Source organism: Mustela erminea, chromosome 7 (assembly GCF_009829155.1).
Source record: "Mustela erminea isolate mMusErm1 chromosome 7, mMusErm1.Pri, whole genome shotgun sequence".
Classification (NCBI taxonomy): Eukaryota; Metazoa; Chordata; class Mammalia; order Carnivora; family Mustelidae; genus Mustela; species Mustela erminea.
In genome coordinates, this window is record NC_045620.1 from 14,375,310 (window position 1) to 14,396,767 (window position 21,458).

Consider the following 21,458-nt stretch of genomic DNA (forward strand, 5'->3'; position numbering starts at 1 on the left):
GTATCCTTCCCTCATCCCGGAAACCCCTGACCCTCCACTAGTTTAAATGTCCCGCACACCTCCTGGGACCTGTGTCTGAAAATTCACTGGAGGGCCAAAGCACGACACTGCTGGAAACAAACAGCCTCCTACTCGGCCTCTCCAACGGTTTGCTTTGTGACCTCAAACACGGGCGAGTAAAACGGGCGTAATAAAAGCCTCCGCATTTTTCTTCTGGTCTGTCATCAACCCCCACAGTGCCAGCCAACACATTCTGCCACTTCCACACCTTAGAGCATGAAGAAATAAGAAACAGGGAAGGTTTGCAGGGTACACAGTGTTCCCAGCTTTGTCTCCTAAAGCAGATCTGCACCGGTCAGTGGGACCTTACTACCTGCGATGGAGGAGGGGTACCTGCTCCTTTTTTCCTACACCCACTTCTAGATTGCTTGGCATTTGTCAGCCCTACAACAGACCGCACAGCTAGCTCACTGTTTATTACAAACTGTTTAATTGCTTCTTAACCCAATAACTTTAGAAATATAGAACCATGTGCCAGTGTGGGGGTGCTCTGTAGTGAGTCACTACAGACTAGCCCAGGCACAGCTTAATGCCGCTGAGTTCCATCCAGGAGCAGTCCCAGCAGTGGCCTCAGCCGTGTGGGTGACAGGGTCTTGGAAGAGGGCTGCCAAGAGTAGCCACGGGACCTGGCTTCGGTCAGGTCTGTGGAGGTGCTTCAGCAGCACGATGCTCGTTCTCTGTCCGTAGTGTCTCCATGTACTTCCGCATCTTCTCAACCATCCAGGAGGGTAGCACAAAGGATTTCAACTCCTCCAGCTTCAGGTCCAGGCATCCTCTGGAAGAGACATTGAGGAGGAGAGTTAAAGCAAGGGAGGGTGGAGGCCCAAGCGCATGCCAAGGGGTTACTGCGGGGGGTGGGGCAGGGTACCCATGACCGGTTTCACCTGTAGTCATCACTGGCCGCGAGGTCCCGGATGTCCTCCTCGATGAGGAGGTAAGCCTAGGGCAAGAGCAAAGAAGGGTGATCATTGCCTCTGATTCATTTCAACTCAATATCACTTTATTAAACATGTGATTAATGTAAGGGCTGGAAGGCAGAGGGGCCTTATTTACAGTTGAGGGGGTAGTGAGTAGGGAGAGACTGGAGAATAGCTCCCTGAGACAACCTTTCACTCTAACAGAAACTTGATGGGTAAGGGAGCTGGGATGGGTGACTTCCTTACAGCCTCCCCCACCTCTTAAAAAAAAGAAAAAAAAGAAAAAAAAAAGGACTCTGAGATGGCTTAACATGAAATGGCAAGAGCACTAGCAAAACACACATGGAAACAGGGAATCAGGAGGAGGAAGCTGTGTGTTAGGTATGGAAGTGAGATGATTTGGTTTTGAACTTCGTGGCAAAAGGGCAAACGTGAGAAGCTGTGCGGCTGTCTCCTACCAGCGGCTGACAGCATGGCTCTGGCACAGTGCCATGGCTGCAGGGGGAGGGAGCCCTCTTGTGTGCTTACCACACAGAGGCTGTTGTTCATCACATGGGAAAATCTCCCATGCGAGACAGTTCTTTCTAGTCTTAGGGTCAGGACTGTGTGTCCCTGGAGTCATCTGTCATCTTATGAGCACTGTGAACTCTGTAACCAATGAGATGTCCTTGAGAAGGCCTAGAGTTAAATTTGCAAAAATGCACAGAAGTGTGCTGGTTTCCCAAGTCAGCTATTAAAAAAACCCACCCCTTTAAAGCTACTTTTGCTCATGGCTTAACATTAGATCCTGTCTTTCCTTTTACTCATCTATTTCTTATTTACATATGTTGCATTTTATCCATCAGTGGTAAGCTCCCTGAAATCTTCTGAAATGGGGTATAGGAATCAGCCCAGTAGTAAAACAGAAGATAGTTTCCTTGCCAGGAAGGAGATGGCACAGTCTGCAAGGCCCCTGAATTCTAACAGGAGCAATCCCATGGTAGGACTGAGTCCTCAGTGGGGGACACCGCATATGACGGACAAAGCCCTGCTAGTTTGAGAACACCTGCAACCATGGTTTTCCCAAGATCGTTGCTTGATGAGCTAAGAACTTTTTAAGCAGAGGTGATTCTGGAAGGGAGTGCTAGGTGTGGCAAATGGGTTTCACCACATGTGCTAACTCCTGCAGACAGGAGGTGCTCCTTGGAGCACTGTCTTGGGGGAGGAGCCTACAGCTGTGTCTAATGGCAGAGGTGGTGATCTGTGAGAAGCATCTGTCAATGGGCACAGGAGGGAAAAATAGCGTTCCGTGTGTCAGGCACCTGCCACTCTTATACACAGCTAAGAGAATCTGAATATAGGGATGGTGTTGGAGGGAGTGAGGGAGTGGTGAGTGGGAAGGGAATCCATGGAGTAAGGCCAGTCTTCAGTGGGAAGGGCCCTCCCCACCCTGACAGGTCTCCCTTTCCACATTCATCAGACTTGGGGAGTCTCAGACATGGAAGGAAGCTGCCAGCCACAGCGGGACCCAAGGCTGCTGGGCTGGGTGGGTCTCTGACAGGGCATGCGTGAACAGTGCTTACCATCTTCCCCCCTGTTGCCCTCATGTGATGCTGCTCGGCCAGCCAGTGCTTGTCCTGGGGGTCGGCTGCGTACTGGAAGGGATGAAGTCGCAGATGTTAGACTAGTGGGAGGATCCTCATTTGGTCCCAGAGCAACTCTCAGCAAGACCTTGTCCCAGCCCGGTGAATGCAGAGGGCTCGCCAAGCTCTTCCCAGCGAGGGGAGCTGAGCCCAGGAGGCCAGGGGACAGGACCCAAATCCCAGAGATTTAGCAAGTTCCCTACCCCTTCCATTCTCAAAGCACAGCACTTTGTCAACTGGTCAGACCGGTGACTATTATTCCAGAATTCTATTCTTTTTCAAAAAATGACCCGAGGTAGTTTGCCATATGTGTGAAATGTTATGGTAACTACATTTTCTGAAACAAACTCGGGACAGGTCATGTTCTGGGGGAGGCAGAACAGCACTGTGGGTAAGAAGTTCATTTTGGAATTAGGTTTATATTCTGGTCCCTGCCTCTTAGTAGATGGTGTCAACCTGGGCAGCAATTTCCTTGAGACTCAGTTTCTTCATCTGTGAAACCAACAGTATTAATATTCAGGAGCTTGTCTAGGATAAATGAGATCGTGCATAAAAAGTGGTAAAGAGAGGGGCAGCTGGGTGGCTCAGTGGGTTACAGCCTCTGCCTTCGGCTCGGGTCATGATCCCAGGGTCCTGGAATTGAGTCGCATCAGGCTCTCTACTAATGGGGGAGCCTGCTCTTCCCTCTCTCTCTGCCTGCTGCTTTGTCTACTTGTGATCTCTGTCAAATAAATAAATAGTAACTCTTTAAAAAAATGCATTTAAAAAAAGTGGTAACGACAGTATCTGACACACAGGAAGTGAGAGAGAGAGAGAGAGAGAGAGAGAGAGAGAGAATGAGAGAAAGTGTGAGAGGGGAGAGGTCAGAAGGAGAAGCAGACTCGCTGCTGAGCAGGGAGCTGGATGTAGGACTCGATCCTGGGACTCCAGGATCATCACTGGAGTCCAAGGCAGTTATTTTTTTTTTTTTTTTTAAGGATTTTATTTATTCATTTGACACAGAGAGATCACAAGTAGGCAGAGAGGCAGGCAGAGAGAGAGAGAGGAGGAAGCAGGCTCCCTGCAGAGCAGAGAACCCGATGCGGGACTCGATCCCAGGACCCTGAGATCATGACCTGAGCCGAAGGCAGCGGCTTAACCCACTGAGCCACCCAGGCGCCCCCAAGGCAGTTATTTAACCAACTGAACCACCCACGTGCCCCCTTCCTTCCACTTCTTAGACTGGAAAGATTACAGTGAGAGATCGTCCCCACTGGTAATGAATGCGGGTTGGCAGTTCATTACAGACGGTAGATCGAAGAATTGGGAATGTGTGCTGGTAATCACGAACATTTATGGAGCCTTGCCAAGCGTCAGCAGTGCGCTGGGAGCTTTCCCGCTCTCTCCCCCTATTCTACCAAGCCTACAAGGTTGGATTGTATCTTTCTATTTTTGTAGATAACAAAACAGGCTCAGAAATGGGAAGGAAAAATAAAATAAGAACAGAACAGAGAGGAAGGCAAACCTTAAGAGGCTCTTAACTCTAGGAAACAGTGTTGCTGGAGGGGAGGGTGACGGGCATTAAGGAGGGCACTTGATGGAAAGAGAATTGGGTGTTCCATGCAACTGATTAATCACTAAATTCTACCTCTGAAACTAGTAATACACCATATGGTAACTAAACTGAATTAAAAAAAGAAAAAGAAATGTGAAGTCGCTTGACCAAGGTCACACGGCTACCAAGCAGTGGAAACAGGGCTGAAGCCACACTTCTAACCATTGTGCTACTGGAGTTCCAAGGAGATGCCGGAGCACATACACTTGGGGGATGATGCCAAGAGGGTTTTGGAAGAAGTGGATCTACAGAAGAGTCAGGCAGAGATCTAAGCCCAGAGGGGAGGAAGGTCATCAGAGGGAACAGCAGGAGTGAAGATGCTGAAAGGAAAATGAAGTAGCAGGTAGGCCACACTGTCCAGGTGCTGAGGCTCTCAGGATATAAGACTGAAAAATCAGCAGCAGGTCCACCCTTCAAAGAACCTGAACTCGCATAGAATGTAGTAGACAGAGCCGTAATTCTGGGACCCCAAACCTTATGTATGGGTGCAAAACACATCTTGAACACACACGCACTACTATTTTTCTAATATATTTGGATACTTTTATGATGGAAAAAACACAAACTCATTTAAGGGTGATTGCTATCCTGTCCCCCATTATTTTCTTAAATAGGACAGACCTAGGGACCTCTCTGAAAAGGGTTAGAACTGCGCCCGCCCGTGCTCCACTCTCTTTATTTTACATACAATTGAATAAGGTAATGGTTAATAGCTCAGGCTTTGGGGAAGACAGACCCAGACTGGAATCCTACTCACATTAGACTTACCCCTTACCAGCTAAGTAACTTTGGGCCAGTCACTTAGCCTTTCTTTACCTCTGTTTTTAATTTTTTATGTATTGTGAAACAATGATAGCCATCTCCGTTTTAAAGAATAGCTCTCAGAGATAATGTAAGTGCAGTGCCTGAACCCTGTCTGGTCTGCAATAATCATACAAGAAAAGTAGCTGTTATTGAGGGGCAGAATGTTCAGTAAATTCCAAAAGGTAAAGGTTAAGGGCAGAGGGGTAACTAGAGCGCAGAAGCCCTGACTCCCTGATCAGTGTCTGTTCCAAGCATCTCTGTGCGGTCCAGAGCTCCCAGCATGCACTGCGGTGGCCCGCCTCAGTCCCTGCACTTGCCTACCTTAAAGAGGTGCGGATGCTTGATGTAGATTCTTCCTCTCGTGCCCCCCATGCCCAGGGCCCTGAAAAGGGACAGAGGAGTGTTAAGGATTCCAGCCTCAGAAGTCCTAGGGGTAGGCCCCCAAGCTGCCCCGCCCCCTCAGCACCAAAGCTCTCGAACTTACTTGTTGGCTCGAGATCCCAACACGAAGGTGGTAGATTCATTCAGCCGGGCTGGGTCCCACTATGCAAAAGACAGAGAGGCTGGTGAGGTGAGGTCTACCTGGTGGGCAGGATGGAAATGCTCTTCTCCTATCACCATCCTCGTCCACTATTCTGAACAGCTGAATCAAGAAACCAAGTATTGACAATATACTGGGCTAGATATTGGGGATAGAGAGATGAGTAAGATAGTCTCTGCTCTCTGGGGGCCACAGACATTATGTACAGATAATTAAACCAGCATGAGACAGGCAGGGATACAGATGCTGGGTGTGAGGGATGCCACGGGGGAGGGCAACAGGAAGGCTCCCTTGCAGAGTTTAATTCCCAGGTTAATTCTGGAAGGGCCGAGGGGCGGAAGAAAGGGCGGTACAGTATGAATGGTAGGAAGTGAGAGCGGGCTTGGCAGGCTGGAGAGACCACAAGGGGTTCTATGTAGTAAAAGGAGAGAGAGCACAGATTAGGGAGAGGCAACAGATGAGGTAGGAGGGAGAAGCAGAGAGGGGCTGGAGGCCCGAATGTGCTTCCTCCCCCTACTCCTCCGAAAGGGTAAGTCTGTTTTCGTTTTTACTAGAGGATCGGGTGGCACAGGACAGTTCACTAAATGGCTTCAGAGACAGGGGCTAGAGGAGACACAAAAAATAAGCTGGGGTGGGAAAGGAAAACTACCAGGAGGAGGTAAGAGCTGGCTGATTCCGTCGAAGCCTCATTTAGGGGAGGGACGTGGTGCCTCTCAGCAAAAGGCTGGAAAAGGCTTCGGCCCTCCTGAGTCTGCTTGAGTTGCTGCTTTTAGGGGCTTGCACTTTATTCATTCTGTAGGCCACGGGGAGTCACTGAGGCTTCTAAATAGGGAGAGCCAGATTTGACTTAAAGACCGCTCACTCGCCCACACACAGCTGATGGATTTGAAGTGGCAAGACTACAGGCAGGGAGCGGTTTAGGGGTTGCTGGACTAAAGCATTTCTGAAACAAGAGAAGGGTCTGAGCTCAGGCGGCAGGAAGGATGACAAGGAGGGAAGAGGAACTGGGATCTCTGTGGGGAGTGGGATCAGCCCGGCCTCGAGGGGACACAGATGGAAAGGAGGGGAAGAGGGAAAGAGAACTGAAGTGGAGAATGTCAAAGAAGGTCTATGAGGAAAGATTCTGCCTGCAATTTTAGATAGGCTGAGTCTGAAATGCTGCAGAAGCTCCAGGCAGGGAGGTCCAGCAGATAGCAGGAGACATAAATTCTAAACCAGAAAGAGACATGTGGGACAAAGAGGTATGGTGACCTCGGCACACACTGGTCCCTGAGATCCTGAGAGTGAATGCTTGAGAGCACTCACGGAACTTGACGTGCAGGAGTGGGCCAGCGAGACGACTCTGAGGGATACCCACGTACAAGGCTCACGGCTGAGGAAGAATGACTCATGAGAGGGAGAAGGGATGTCCGGAGAGGAACACAAATATCAGGGAAATGCAGGATTATTAGCTCGAGGGGAGCAGAGTTGAAGACGAAAGGCACGGTCACTGCTGTGAGAGCAGAGAGGGCCAGTAACACAGGAGGTGGAACACTTCTACCAGACAGAGCCTCCGCCAGGCCAGTGGAGCTTTTGCCTACCTTACTGGGCTTCCATTCGTGGCTTTATTTGAAGAAAGGATTCTACTAAAAGAGCTTGCAAACAACTGTTCTGGAGCCAAGAGAGGCTAATGGTTAAGACCAAAGGCTCTGGTGGCAATGGACCTTGGCTTTCACACTTGGCTTGACCATCTAGCAGCTGTGCGACTCTGAGCAGGTCTCTGAGCCTTCACTAAGTTCAAGGGTATTAAGTATATACGATAACTACACTTAATACACTACACCACAGAAGGGCAACAGAATCTTTCTCAGAAGATTGTTATGAAGATTAAATGAGATGACATACAGAAGATTTAGTGCAGGGCCTGTCTTATATTAAGCACCCCTAGTTCCAATCCCTGTTTAAGATCCTTCTGGGAGGCCAGAGAGGGGTGTGGGTACAGGGTGGAGGTTGGGGAATAGGTGGGAAGGCTCTGGAATGGCGTGTGCGCCTCCCTCACACTCTCGCCCCTTCCCTCATGGTGGGTCCAGAACCTTGGCTGGGTCTCCCTGGGATAGTGGTCACTGCCACGCCCACATAATCATACCTTGGGGCCTTCTCGGCGAATAGGTTCACAGGATTTTGGCTTCCATCTGATTGGAAGGAAAGAAGAAGGTAAATTCTCCGACGTGAGGCCTAGGACTGAACAAAGCCTGCTGGTGGTGGTAGGAGTTCCTCACACACTCTCACTTTGGCCCTGGTGGTCTCTCCTCCCAGGAGGAGGTACAAAGGTAAAAGGGCATTCTAGGACTGGCTCTGAGACTACCTAGCCATGAGGGCAGGTCCAGGAAGCTAAGCCTTCCTTTCCTTCTCTGTGAAAAGGGCAGCAACTGCCCCTCCCCCATGTTTGGGAGCCAGGGGGCTGCCTGGGGGTGGGGTGGGGAGACCAAGCCTCAGTGTGGTGGCCTCACTGCTCTACTGCTCCGTCTCCCCAAGCCAGTGGTTCCAGACAGTCCCCACTGCTCCGAACTAGACTGATGTGGCTTTCTCGATCAGACTTCCATGTAAAGTCTTATTTGAAAAAAAGATTCGGTTGCTTCAAAACCTTTGTAGTACAATGTTGCTCATTATTAATTGGCTGACCTTGGACAAAAATTCTGAGTCTGTTTCCTGATTTACAAAATTAACTATACCTTCACTAGTGGGTGGCTGTAAGGGTTAGAAGGTAAAGTATGTAAGATATTTAGAGAAGTTATAACACGTTATGAGCCTTCAGTATGTACTCACAATAAAAACAGCTCTGGTCTTTAATCAAGCTGGGCAGAACAGTTCTGGGGCAAAAGCAGGATAAAACAATGTCCTCCCTGCTGCCTTCTTTCCCCAGCCCTCAAACCAGACTAACCCTTCTCCACGGTGACTCAAACAGTGGGATCTGATTTTGGCAGGCCAGGAGCTCTGGCCTCTCTCCCTCCAGGCCCACCCCCTCCCTGCCCTCCCGGCACTGCCAGCCCCTACTCACACCAGGCCAGCGGCTGCCCGGTCGTTTGACAGCATGTGTCCAGGAGGCCGTCCCTTCCTCTGCCAGAAAGAACAGCTGTCAGAGGCCTGACCCCGTGGGAAGCCCCACCCCACGCCACTGGCACGCCGAGGGTCACTTGGTGGAGATGGTTTTCCAAAGAGACCAAATGATGCTTGAGAGCGAACAGGGAGAGTTAACAGTCTCCAGGGGTCCTGCTTCTCATGCTAGAAAGGCCCCCATGATGCATGAAGGAAGCCCTCTATTTTCTGGAGTCGTAGGGTTTTTTCCTAGCCAGAAAGCATGGAGATGAGTTACCTTTTTGGGAACAGGGCTTCCTCGATGGGCACATTCCTCTTCTGTCTGTCGGCCGCGCTGGAGGAAAATGGAAAGGAGGGGTCAGTGGCGAGCCAGTGCCTGGGATCGGCAGGTTCAGGGGCTGCTGAAAGCAAAGCCCTGGACTACCTCATTGGGCCCCTCCCTGGGCTGGGCCTCCCAGCCACCCAGCGTGACGCCGTGACGCCGTTTGGAGCTCTTTCTACAAGTGCGTTGTATGTGGAAGCAACCTGGGCCCAGAGAGTTCATCTGCCTCCCAGCCTCATCGGTCTCCCTCTGCAACATCCCAGACCCAGCGATTCTGACCTTTATCCCTGGAAGCTCATGGGTCAATCTGGGTATTACTTTTTCTCCATCGGAAAACAGTAGTTTAGCCTGAAAAGAAAAGACCAAGTGTTAACAGTCACTATTGTGGTGGGTAACAGCTGGGTTAAAACTTCAGATTGGGTTGAAATGTTTTCATGATCAGTACAAAAGCATCTTGAGAGATGCATATACATAGATATCTACCTTCTTTCTAAAAAATTCAGTTGACCCTTGACCCTGCATAGGCTGACTTACACAGTTTTTTTTCCATAAAAACAGTACAGTACTGCAAATGTATTTTCTCTTTCTTACAGTTTTCTTAGTAACATTTTCTTTTCTCTAGCTTATTTTATTGCAAGTATACAATCTATAAATCATATGACATACAAAATACGTGTTAATCAATTGTTGATGTTATGGGTAAGGTAGTTCTGGTCAACATAAGCTGTTAGTTTTTGGAATTGAAAGTTTATATGTGGGGGCGCCTGGCTGGCTCAGTGGTAGAGCATGCAACTCTTGATCTTGGGGTAATGAGTTTGAGCCCCACGTTGGGTGCAGGGATTACTTAAAAAAAAAAAAAAAGGGAAGGATGTATGTGTATTTGTGTATTTTACACGGCAGGAAGTTGGTGCCCATCATCCCTGCCTAATTCTGTTCAAGGGTCAACTATAATTAATGATCATTGCTGAAAAATTAAAGATGAAACTATACAAAAAATCCCCACGCCAAACCTGAAATCTCTGTATCTACCGACTACTGTTAATACTTCTTTTCCTTTTTCCTTTTTCTTTTTTATTTATTTTTTTAAAAAAGATTTTATTTATTTGACAGACAGAGATCACAAGTAGGCAGAGAGGCAGGAAGAGAGAGAGTTGGAAGCAGGCTCCCTATGGAGCAGAGAGCCCGATGTGGGGCTCAATCCCAGGACCCTGAGATCATGACCTGAGCTGAAGGCAGAGGCTTTAACCCACTGAGCCACCCAGGTGCCCCACCTTTTTCTTTTTAAAGATTTATTTGACAGAGAGAAAGAGACAGTGAGAGAGGGAACACAGCAGGGGAGTGTGAGAGGGAGAAGCAGAATGCAAAAAAGTCAGCAGGAAGCTGACTTGAGCCAAAGGTAGATGCTCAACGAACAGACCCACCCAGGCGCCCCTACTGGTAATATTTCAGTGTAAAGTCTTTATTACTTTTTCCTATGTAAATATATACTATATATTATTTTTCCTAACTAAATGTATTAACATAATATATATTCCTCAACAAGCTGCTGCTTTTCATTTAATAAATACGGAGCTCCCAGTGTAGACGTGCTGGGGACGCAGTAGTAAGCAGCACATGCAAAGTCACTGCTCTTGCAGAGCTTCTACTCTGCGGGAGATCTGGATAATAAGCAAATAAACAAACATATATACAAGGTGATTTCAGATTGTGATAAACGGTGTAGAGAAAAAACCCCAGGCAGATGTGACAGAACTAGCGAGGGGAGGGCTGTTTAAGTAGGTGGTCAGGGGAGGCTGTGCTGAGCAGGCAGCCTTCTGGGCTGGGCAGGAGAAGGAGAAGAGCTGAGAAGGGTGTCAGGAGCAGGGAGGAGGGCAAAAGCCCCAAAGCGGGAACAGACTCGGCTTGTTTGAAGGAAAAGATGGCCTGGCAAATAGTGGCCAGAGGAGAGAGGCGTGAACGCGGAGCGTGAATGAGGCAGGCAGGGCCCTGCAGGTTACGGGAAGAGTTGTGTTCGCTCACAAGAGAATGTGCATGGCATTCGGTGAGCCTGAGCACTCCCCTCTTCTGGAAACTCTCTCCTACTGGCTCCTGTGGCCACACTTCCCTGGTTTTCCTCCTACTTGTCTGGCAACTCTCTCTTAGTTTTCTTTGCTGGCTCATCTTCCTCAGTGTGGTTCATTCTGTCTTCTTCCATTTGGTATTCTATCTGCTCTCATCATGTTCACAGCTTCAGTTAACATCTATGCATGGACGAGACCGTAATTCTAAAAAAATCTGAGTTCCGGGGCACCTGGGTAGCTCAGAGGGTTAAGCCTCTGCCTTCAGCTCAGGTCATGGTAACAGGGTCCTGGGATCGAGCCCTGCATCGGGCTCTCTGCTCAGCGGGGAGCCTCCTTCCCCCTCTCTGCCTGCTTGTGATATCTCTCTCTATGTCAAATAAATAAATAAAATCTTAAAAAAAAAATCTGAGTATGGTTGACACACCATGTTGACCCTATGATTTTTCTTCTCTTCAGCTGTGGCCTCTCCGTTGAGCTCCAGATTTATACAACAGTCTGCCTGGTGTCTATGCATGGAGGTCCCAAGTTTGCTAAGTCCAATACTAGACTCGTAAACCTCCTCCAAAGGTTGCAGTGAAGAGTGCACAAGTCTCCATGTGAAATTATGTGCATGTTTTGCGGTAACGGAATTCATACCTCTCTGCCTAACCAAGCTGTAGGTTTCAGGAGAGCAGGAGCCCTGCTCGTTCATTTGCCATTTGTTCCTTCGCTTCCTCCTTCACTGGTGCATGCAATCATTCGGCACACACTCAGCGACCCCCATGTTAAGAGTCCTATTCTAGGGCGGGGCAAACTGTAGTGAACAAAGTTAGACCTCAGCTCTTATAAAGCTCAAGCTTTTAGCAGAGGTGGGGGTATAAAGGAGACAGAAAATAAATTCATGAACTATTAATAATTTCCGATTGAAGTCAGGGATAGAAATCAACAAGATGATAGAGATTAACTGGAGGTGGGGAAAAAAGTGAGAATGAGGAGCTACTTTATTTTTTAAAAAATATTTTTTTTATTTATCAGAGCGAGTGAGCGCACAAGCAGGGGTGCAGCAGGCAAGGGGAGAGAAGCAGGCTCCCTGCTGAGCAAGGAGCCCAAGGAGGGGCTGCATCCCAGGATCCAGGACCCTGGGGTCATGACCTGAGCTAAAGGCAGACACTTAACCAACTGAGCATCCCGGCATCCTTACTTTATTATTTTTATTTATTTATTTTAAATTTTTATTTTTTTAATTTTTTTATAAACATACAATGTCCTTACTTTATTTTTAAAAAGATTTTATTTATTTGAGAGAGAGAGTGAGAGAGAGGAAGCATGGGTGGGGGGCTGGGTGGGTGGGGGGTGGGAGTGGGGCAGGAGGCGGAAAACGTGCAGAGGGAGGCAGAGAACCAGATTCCCCGCTGAGCACACTTAATCCCAGGACCGGATCAGGACCTGAGCTGAAGGCAGATGCTTAACTGATGAGCCACCCAGGTTGGGGGATGGGGGGTGGGGCAGGGGTGGTGGGGGGGTGTTACTTTAGATGAAATGGCCAGGGAAGGCCTCTCTGAGGGGCAATATTTGAGCTAAATCTGAAGAAAAGGAGGCAGCTATATAAAGAGTTAAGGACAGGGCATGCGGGTAAGTGAGAACAGCAAGTGCAGAGACCCTGAGCTCAGTGCACTGGAGACCCAGAAAGGATTCCAGCGTGGCTAGAAGAGAGTCAATGAGGGGGTGGTGGGAAGAGGTGAGCAGCAGGGAACATTTACTGAGTCCTTGCTATTGATCTAAAATCTTTAAAGATATTACAACAACTAATCCTCCCAACAATCCTATGGTGCAGCACCTCTACACCTATTTTGCAGATGAGAAAACTGAGATTTAGTAAGGTGAAGTAACTCGCCTCAAGTTACACAGCTAGTCTGCTAAAGTTGGTTAAGCGACTGCCTTCAGCTCAGGTCACCATCCTGGAGTTTCGGGATCCAGTCCGGCATCTGGCTCCCTGCTCAGCGGGGAGTCCGTTTCTCCCTCTGACCCTTCCCCTTCTCATGCTCTCAAATCAAATAAATAAAATCTTAAAAAACAACAAGAAGAACAAAAAAACCCCCAGGTCTCCTATCTGGACAGTGCAAATAAAAAGAAAGCCTGCATTCTTAACTACCATGCCACATTTTTCTTAAAGGATGTGTAGCAAATAAATAATTAAATACGAAAATAAAATGAACAAACAAAAACCAATTACCATGCAAACAAAATCGAGCAAACCAAAAAATGCAAGGTAACAGGATATAGATAAGATCAGCCTCTTCTCCCTGAGAAATAGCCAGAAAGGTGCAGCCCAGGAGATTAGGGAGCATGATGTGGGGTCGGAAGTGCAAACAAATCAAGTCAACACCAACAAACTAAAAACCCTTCTCTAACTGTCTCACGTCCGATGTGAACAATCTTTTCAAGCAACAAGAAGTTCCGTGTGCAGTTCAGACAAGGTGACGCCAAAGAACTTCAAGTTTTCTGGGCTACCTGAAAACCAGGCTCTGCCAGGAGGCCGCTGTGTATTATAACCACGAACAGAACTGCCATGTATTTACCATGTAGTATGTTCTTTGTTGTCACCACCCATGTGGTGCTGGTCGTGTATGAATATTTTCTCATTTAATCCTCACAGCAAACCACTGGTGCTGGGATTTTTACTCCCAATTTTAGGGATAAGAAAACTGAGGAAAAGAAGGGTCAAAAGACTTGTTTGAAGTTTCTTGATTCATTGGTTTCCTGCTGAACTTTGGGCTTTCTACCTTCCCGATCTCCAATTCTTGCGCCCTGATCACACACCGTGTGTTCCACACTCCAGCTTCCCAGTCATATCGATACTGGCCAAGGGACTCCAGGAGGTGGACGCGGGGACTGAGGAGACAGGAAAGGTGTACCATCCACGGAGTACAGATCATGCCCCCCATTCACCTTCATCTCATCCTTCTGGGGACTCCTGAAGAGTTGCGTACATTTCCCTTCCATTCTCTAGGGCAGATTCCCAAACCAATCTCCTTATGGCAGCCAGAGTGAGTGATCTCTCAAAATGCCAATCTCAGTAGGTAGCTCTTCTGCTTAGAACTCCCTACCTATAATTTGGCCTCTGCTACTTTTCCAACTTCAACAAGTATCATTCTCTCCACCCTCTGAAAACCAGCAGCCCTGGCTTCTTTCTGTCCCTTGGATGTACTCCGCTTCCTTTTACCTCCAGGTTCCACACCTTCTAGTGTACTCTCTTCATTGCCTCCTGGGCTCACAGCACTCAGAACAGTTTGTAATTCCAAATCTACTGAATGATAACTGGAGTGACGTCAGGGAGCTGGGGTAAGGCCTGTGTCCATTTTTCATAGTGCAGCTGGGGCCTGGCACAGAAACGGCGCACGATATATATGAGCTGGAGAGGTAAATAAACTTGAGAAAGCATTCTGGGATGCAACCGAGACTGAAGGTTTATCAGTTTAAACTTGATTCAGTTCAAACTTAGAAGAATATTCAAACTTCCATGTTTGATTATGAGCAGATGTTACAACTGATCGTAACATACTCCAGTCCCAGACTGAAGTAATGAATTGGCCTCCTAGGAGTCTAGCAGACTTAAGTATAAAACCATGGGAAGGAGATCAGCTTTCTCTGCACTAATGGTTAGAGTTCTGCCCTCTCAAAGCACTAATGGATAGAGTTCTGCCCTCTCAAAAGCTGAGGCTCAGGCCCTGGTCTTGCTCTTTTCTGAGGCTGTGCCTGAGCAGCTGGCCAGCCCACCTCCTGGGAGACATGACTCTCTCATCTCCGGAGAATCACTCTCCTAGGACTAAGTTCAAACCCGTCTCTGCGGCTCTGAGTGTGTAGAAATTTCCATCTCTGACAGCCAGTGGTTTCACAGTTAAGCACAGAAGCGGGTGATGCTGACAATTCCTATTAATAAGAACAGCTGACACATGCAAACAGGTTCACTCCTATTTTGGGAACACAGGCATTTTTAGACTTGATGTCATGCCTCCCGAGCACCCCCCCGAGAGGCAGGAAAGCAGAAAGGGTGACAGGCCCCACAGTAATAAAAGGGGCTGTGACTACTTGCAGAGTGATGTCACCACTCGCAGAGGTGAGAAAGTGTTCAGCTATCCTAACTCTCGCTTGTTCAGAGCCACAGTTTCTTCATCTGGAAACTAGGGATTACAATTTGTCTTCTGGGGCGTCAAACTAGTACACGTGAAAGCACTGGTCCCGTACTAGGTACAGAGGAGCCACTTCCCTTCTCTCTGTCAGCAGCAGCTCCAAGCCCTCTCTGGAGGCTCGTGGCTTATCAGGTATCCCCCCAAGTACCATGAATGAAGCGATCACACTTCTTAGTAGAGCCCTGAGGACGAAGCCTGGGCCTACGTCTCTGCATCTCTTGTCCCCTTGGGTCTCACCTGCTCCAGGCAGCTCCGACAGGCCTCCTGGATCAGCTGCTCTGCGTCCACCTCTTCCCCGACGTTGTCTCTGACATTCAGTGCTGCCTTCTGGAAGAACTAGGGAGAAGTACAGCAGAGGACAAGGTCAGAAGACCTGTTAATCTGCAATAACTTAAAGGAAACAGAATATAAGAGAGAAGCTTTTATCTTCCTCTCATACAGAAGAAACAGTGATTACGAACGTGGCTTTCAGATCAGACAGATAGAGAGTAGGTCACTTCCCACTCTATCCTCTCTTAAGGAGGATCACAATCATGGAGGTCCTTTGCTCTTTGTCAAATAAATAAATAAAATCTTATAAAAAAAACATCAAAAAGCAAATACAGAAAGACAAAAAAACTGCAAGTATATATATTAAAGTAACAGTGACATTATGGATGATTTCTTTTTTTTTTTTGCTTATCTATAGTATCTCAATTTTTATAACATACGTGCATTATTTCTGTAGAAGGAAAAAAGAATGCCAGTGCCCACAGTGAACATCCCAGGGCAGGCCAGAAAAGATCCTGAGAGTAGAAGGTCCTCACTGAATTCTGACTTGTCCAAGCCGAAAGAAAGGTGTGGAATGGGTGGCATAAGACCTGACCAGGGCCCCAGGACACCCGCAGTCTCAATCAGCTAGGGAAGGGGAAGGCAGAAGTTTCTTTCCTTGTGGAAGAGGGAGAGTCAGAGCCTGAAAACACTGAGGGACAGGTGATGGGAGGTCTCCAAATGGAGGCACTAGAACACATTCATTAAGAATCTAAGTTGTGTCTCCAGAAGACAATGTCATACAGAAAATTCTGGTACCTATATACTGTGGAGACAACTATGGGGATGTACTTTCTTATCTCCTCTCCTCCTCCCTTCTTTCCTTCCTCTCTCTCTCTCTTCCTTTCTTTCTTTTCTTTAAATTTTGAGTAGGCTCCATGGCGCCCCCTCCCGCCCAACCTGGGGCTTAAACTCATGACACTGATTAAGGCTGCACGCTCCTGGTAGCTTAGCTGGTTAAGTGCCTGACACTTGATTTCAGCTCAGGTCATGATCTCAGGTTGTGAGATCGAGTCCCACATCGGGTTCCCCCTCTGTGAGGAGTCTACTTCTCTCCTTCCCTCTACCCCTCTCCCACTTGCATTTTCTCTCTCTCTCTCTCAAATAAATAAATGAATCTAAAAAACAAAAACAAAAACACCCCAAAAACAAAAGGAAAGAAAAGAAAAAAGAGTTGCATGCTGTACTGAGTAAGCCGGCCAGGCACTCCCCAAGGGAATGTTCTTTCATTTTATATTTGACAAGGCCGAATGCCTGATATTGTTAATGTTCAGCTAAGGAGAAGTACAAGAAGGTGGATTCGAAGTCTGATGAGGGGAAGAGGAAAATTCTTCAGGCAAAGTTAAATGAATAGTCAGATGAGTTTCACTTTAAAACAAAACCTTAGGGTGCCTGAGTGGCTCAGTTGGTTAAGCGTCTGCCTTAGCTCAGGTCATGATCTCAGGTTCCTGAGATGGAGTCCTTTGTGGGGCTCCCTGCTCAGTGGGGTTTAGGAAGAAAAAGGTCAGTTCTGAATATGCCACTTGAAGCATCTATGGGACCACTGGTCACTCTCCTTATCCCTCTGCCCCTCCTCCCTCTCATGATCTCTCTCTCAAATAAATCAATAAAATCTTAAAAAAAAAAATCCCTAAGAACTGGAGATGAATACTGGTATTCAGTGTTGATTACTGGCTAAGTGAAAGCTAGCTAAAACAATCTGGATTCTTTACAACCAGCCTGAGAAGTGGGCAGTGTGATGAATATACAGGGGTGACCGTAAGTGGACTCTCGACCTAAGAATGAAATCTGGAATGCATAAGGCATTCAAAAATGCTGCTGGGATAAATACAAAATTGTATTTCTTTCTTTTTTTTTTTTAAGATTTTATTTATTTATTTGACAGACAGAGATCACAAGTATACAAAGAGGTAGGCAGAGAGAGACAGAGGGGGAAGCAGACTCCCTGCTGAGCAGAGAGCCCGATGTGGGGCTCGATCCCAGGACCCTGGGACCATGACCCGAGCTGAAGGCAGAGGTTTAACCCACTGAGCCACCCAGGCGCCCCTAGAGAGAAATTTTCTTGAGGAAAGAATGTGTTTTTCTTTCTTTCTTTCTTTCTTTTTAAAAAAAAGGACTTTATTCACTTATTTGAGTGAGAGAGGGAGTGCTGCATGCAGGAGTGGTGGGAAGGGCAGAGGGAAGAGCAGACTCCCCACTGAGCAGAGAGCCCAACACAGGGCTTGATCCCTGGACCCCAAGATCGTGATCTGAGCTGAAGTCAGACACCTAACTGAACAAGCCACCCAGGAAACCGCTGTGGGATTTTATTTTATTTTATTTTGAAAGGTTTTATTTATTTTTTGACAGAGAGAGAGATCACAAGTAGGCAGAGAGGCAGGCAGAGAGAGGAGAGGGAGCGGGCTCCCCACTGAGCAGAGAGTCCAATGTGGGGCTTGATCCCAGGGCCCTGGGATCATGACCTGAGCGGAAGGCAGAGGCTTTAACCCTCTGAGCCACCCAGGCGCCCCTGCTGTGGGATTTTAAATAGGGTAGTGACAGCCTTAGATTTACACCTTTGAGGTCACTGGCATCTGCAGGGAGGGTGGGATGAAAGTGGGGAAGAAGAGCAGCAGCAGGGGTCACAGGAGGGGCCTGGGTAAGAGAAAATGAAGGCCTGAACCAAGGCGGAGGTGAGGAAGAAGAAGGGCACGAAGACTGTGAAGTGGAATGGACAGGACTGTGGCTGGACAGGGGAGATGAGGGAAAGGCAGAGTCCTTGGTTTCCGGTTTCTAAATGAATGGTAGTCCCATTCAAACATCACATGTCCCAGAATGAGCTCCTGATGCCCCCTGCTCGTTCCTGTCTTCCTCCTATCAGGCCAGTGGCAATGCTGTGTTTATAGTTGCCCAGGGCAGATAACTGATGCGTTCAGTTCTCTTGTTCTTTTACCTGCACATCTGAATCATCAGCAAAGCTTGTTGTTACCTCTAAAACACACGTGGAATCTCACCTTCCCAACACCTTTACTGCTAACACTCAAGCCACCATCATCTCAAGCCTCCTCCTGTAGGTCATTCTTTGCACATCAGTCACGGTGACCCTTTAAAAATGTTCACATCAAATACTCTGCACAAAACTCTCCAAGAGCCTCTATTTTACTCAGAGTAAACCCCAACATCCTTACCATGGCCTCAAAGGTTCTCCATGAACTGGGCCCCTCTTTCCCCTCTGATTACCTCTCCTATTACCCTCCTCCTGGCTCAGCTGGCTCTAGCCACATTGGAGACTTTGTTGCTTTGAATGCGCCAAGCATACCGCTGCCTTAGGGCATTTGCCCTTGTTCCCTCTGCCTGGACTGCTTTTCCCTGGTGTGTCTTGTTTTTCCCTTCCCTGATTCAGGTCTCTGCTCACATGTGGCCTTCCTGGGCACAGTCTATGAAACAGCCTTACTGTTTCCCACTGGTCACTCTCTCCCCCTTCTCTCTGGCGTTCCCTAATATAGTACATATCTGTTTAAAGAGGGCAGGGACAAAAAAAAAAAAAAAAAAAAAAAAAAAGGGCAGGGACACTGTTCATTTTGTTCTCTGCTACATCATCAGTGCCTTGAACTGTACCTGCTATTACAGTGGAAGCTCAATGAATACTTCTTGAATGAATAAACACAAGAAGAGGTTTAGGAAGAAAAAGGTCAGTTCTGAATATGCCACTTAAAGCATCTATGGGACCATCAGAGTCATGCAGAAGTTTACTTAGAGGTTTAGAAAGGCATTTTAAATAATAATAATGTTGATAGTTACACAAATAATAAAAACACTTGTTTGGGGGCGCCTGGGTGGCTCAGTGGGTAAAGCCTCTGCTTTCGGCTCAGGTCACGATCCCAGGGTCCTGGGATTGAGTCCCGCATGGGGCTCTCTGTTCTGCAGGGAGCCTGCTTGCCCCTCTCTCTCTGCCTGCCTCTCTGCCTACTTGTGGTCTCTCTGTCAAATAAATGAATACAATCATTACAAATAAACAAAGAAACAAACAATCAAAAACACTTGTTTGAAGCATGGTGCTGAGCAGATTACACTTAAATTATTTTATCCTCAAAACAGCTTGGCAGAAGAGGTATTCAAGTTACCCCCAAAGAAAGGGGTAAAAGTTCTCAGGGGTTCAGAACTGGAAGACTTTGCACATCTGTGTGTAGCAGAGAGACCCAGGGGAATGTGATGCAGGAAAGGCTTGCCCATGCCTCTTTGTCCCTCTCACCTTCATGTACTTGTTGAAGACAGTCTGGATCTCCTCATTGATGCTAGGCTGCAGGACAGCGCGGAGGAGGTCCATGGAGATGGCAGGATCTGTGAAACTGCATTCAGGAGGGAGACACAGTCAGGGGTTATGTCCCAGACATATCTTTCTTAGTCTGCCCAGCCAATTACTGACACAGGCTCCTTTAACAGCAATAATAGATAGCTTCACCTGAAAACAAGCTACATGCCCAGGTTCTGTGCAAACTACACGGACATGGTTTTTTATTCCATTTCCATAATAACCCTATGAAAGGAGTTTTATTTTTTAAAGCGTTTTATGAGATACAAAGTATACACTTCAATGAGTAGTTGTAGAGAACATCCACTTAATCAGGACCTGGCAAGAATATAATCAGCATCCCAAGGTCCACCTTGTGCTCTCTCCCTTCCCCAACATAAATATTACTGTTTGCATAACAACAAAACAAAAAAACCCAAAATCCTACTGTTTGCTATTCTGCCTTTTTACAGCCCTCGACCACAGAGCCGACTGAATGTTAGGGATCTCAGGCACTGCTGAATCCATGATTCCCCATTTTGTACCTGAATTCAGAGGGGGCAATGATTCAACCAAGATCAACACAGAGTTATAGAAGCTGAGTCTCCGCTTTCCTAGTCCAGTGTTCTTTCTTTTTTTTTTTTTTAAAGATTTTATTTATTTATTTGACAGACAGAGATCACAAGTAGGCAGAGAGGCAGGCAGAGAGAGAGAGAGAGAGAGAGAGAGGGAAGCAGGCTTCCTGCGGAGCAGGGAGCCCGATGTGGGGCTCGATCCCAGGACCCTGAGATCATGACCCGAGCCGAAGGCAGCAGCCCAAACCACTGAGCCACCCAGGCGCCCCTCCAGTGTTCTTTCTAACGGCTGATGAGCTCTTTCCAGCTCTGTGCAGTGGGGACCCCAAGGGTGCTGGGAGGTGAATACCCAGGACCAGCCTTACCTTGTGGTCATCTGTGAGCGGCGGCCCCTTCGCTGCACCTGCCGGTGCTTTATCATTATATTCCAAGGATTCTGCGGGGACCAAGGGAACAGATGTCACTAAGGCCCGTGACACTGGAGTAGAGGTGGAAGGTGAGTATGAAATTAAACTTAGACAGCCCTGTTTCTCAGGGAATTTCAGCGCTTCTTCCACCCTGGGACAGGAGCCAGGGCGGCGGCAGAAAGGCCCTGCGGGGTGGAGGAACTCAGGAAAAGTTTCCTGCCTCCAAAGTCCCAAACCCACCTTTTCTGGGACGGCAGGAGGAAGGGAACGAGTGTTTACCGAGGGACTACTCTGGGGCAGCCGGTGTGCTGGGCGCTTTCTTCGCATTTACACCCCAACCCCGTAACAACTTTATGAAGCGGCACTAATCATCTCCATTTTACAGAAGAGGAAACTGGAGCTCAGAGGTTGACAGGACTGGCTCACGTCACCTAGCTAGGAGGGCGGCACCAAAATTTGAATCCAGGTCGTCGGACTGCGAAAACGCCAACCCCCTGGGCAGCACCAGCCGCCGCGTTCTCTCGCCCGCGGGCTAGGGTCCCGGGAGCCCGAGGCCCAGCCGCCCCGAGCCCAGGCCCAGCCCCGGCCTCCCCGGGGGTGTCCTCACCGTGAGAACCAGCTGCCCCGCTGCGCCCGCGTCGCCCAGCTCGGGGCCGCCCCGCTCTGCCCCGCCGGGTCCCCGCGGCTGCTCGGCGTCGCCAGTGGCCCCCATGGCTCCCGCAGCCCCCACAAC

The 21,458-nt window shown here is 48.2% G+C and overlaps 1 protein-coding gene across 1 annotated transcript; it reads right to left on the reverse strand.

Annotated features, from left to right (window-relative positions):
- Nucleotides 1-463: 463 nt before the first annotated feature.
- On the reverse strand, nt 464-21,458 carry DNTTIP1 (deoxynucleotidyltransferase terminal interacting protein 1). Its single transcript, XM_032350512.1, has 13 exons — nt 21,333-21,458; nt 20,684-20,754; nt 19,705-19,801; nt 15,402-15,500; nt 9,215-9,283; nt 8,891-8,947; nt 8,576-8,634; nt 7,664-7,709; nt 5,482-5,540; nt 5,319-5,379; nt 2,540-2,611; nt 945-1,000; nt 464-835 (listed from the first exon to the last, which is right to left on the reverse strand). The coding sequence occupies exons 1-13, from the start codon at nt 21,435-21,437 to the stop codon at nt 697-699; spliced, it is 990 nt and encodes a 329-aa protein (XP_032206403.1). The 5' UTR covers nt 21,438-21,458; the 3' UTR covers nt 464-696.

Excerpts from the sequence above, each read along its gene's own strand:
- DNTTIP1 (XM_032350512.1), bottom strand. The coding sequence starts at position 21,437 with ATGGGGGCCACTGGCGACGCCGAGCAGCCGCGGGGACCCGGCGGGGCA. Across the intron at positions 20,755-21,332 it reads CGGGGCAGCTGGTTCTCACG|AATCCTTGGAATATAATGAT; the intron begins GTGAGGACACCC and ends TGGTCCCCGCAG. Across the intron at positions 1,001-2,539 it reads GGGCAACAGGGGGGAAGATG|GCTTACCTCCTCATCGAGGA; the intron begins GTAAGCACTGTT and ends CTCTTGCCCTAG.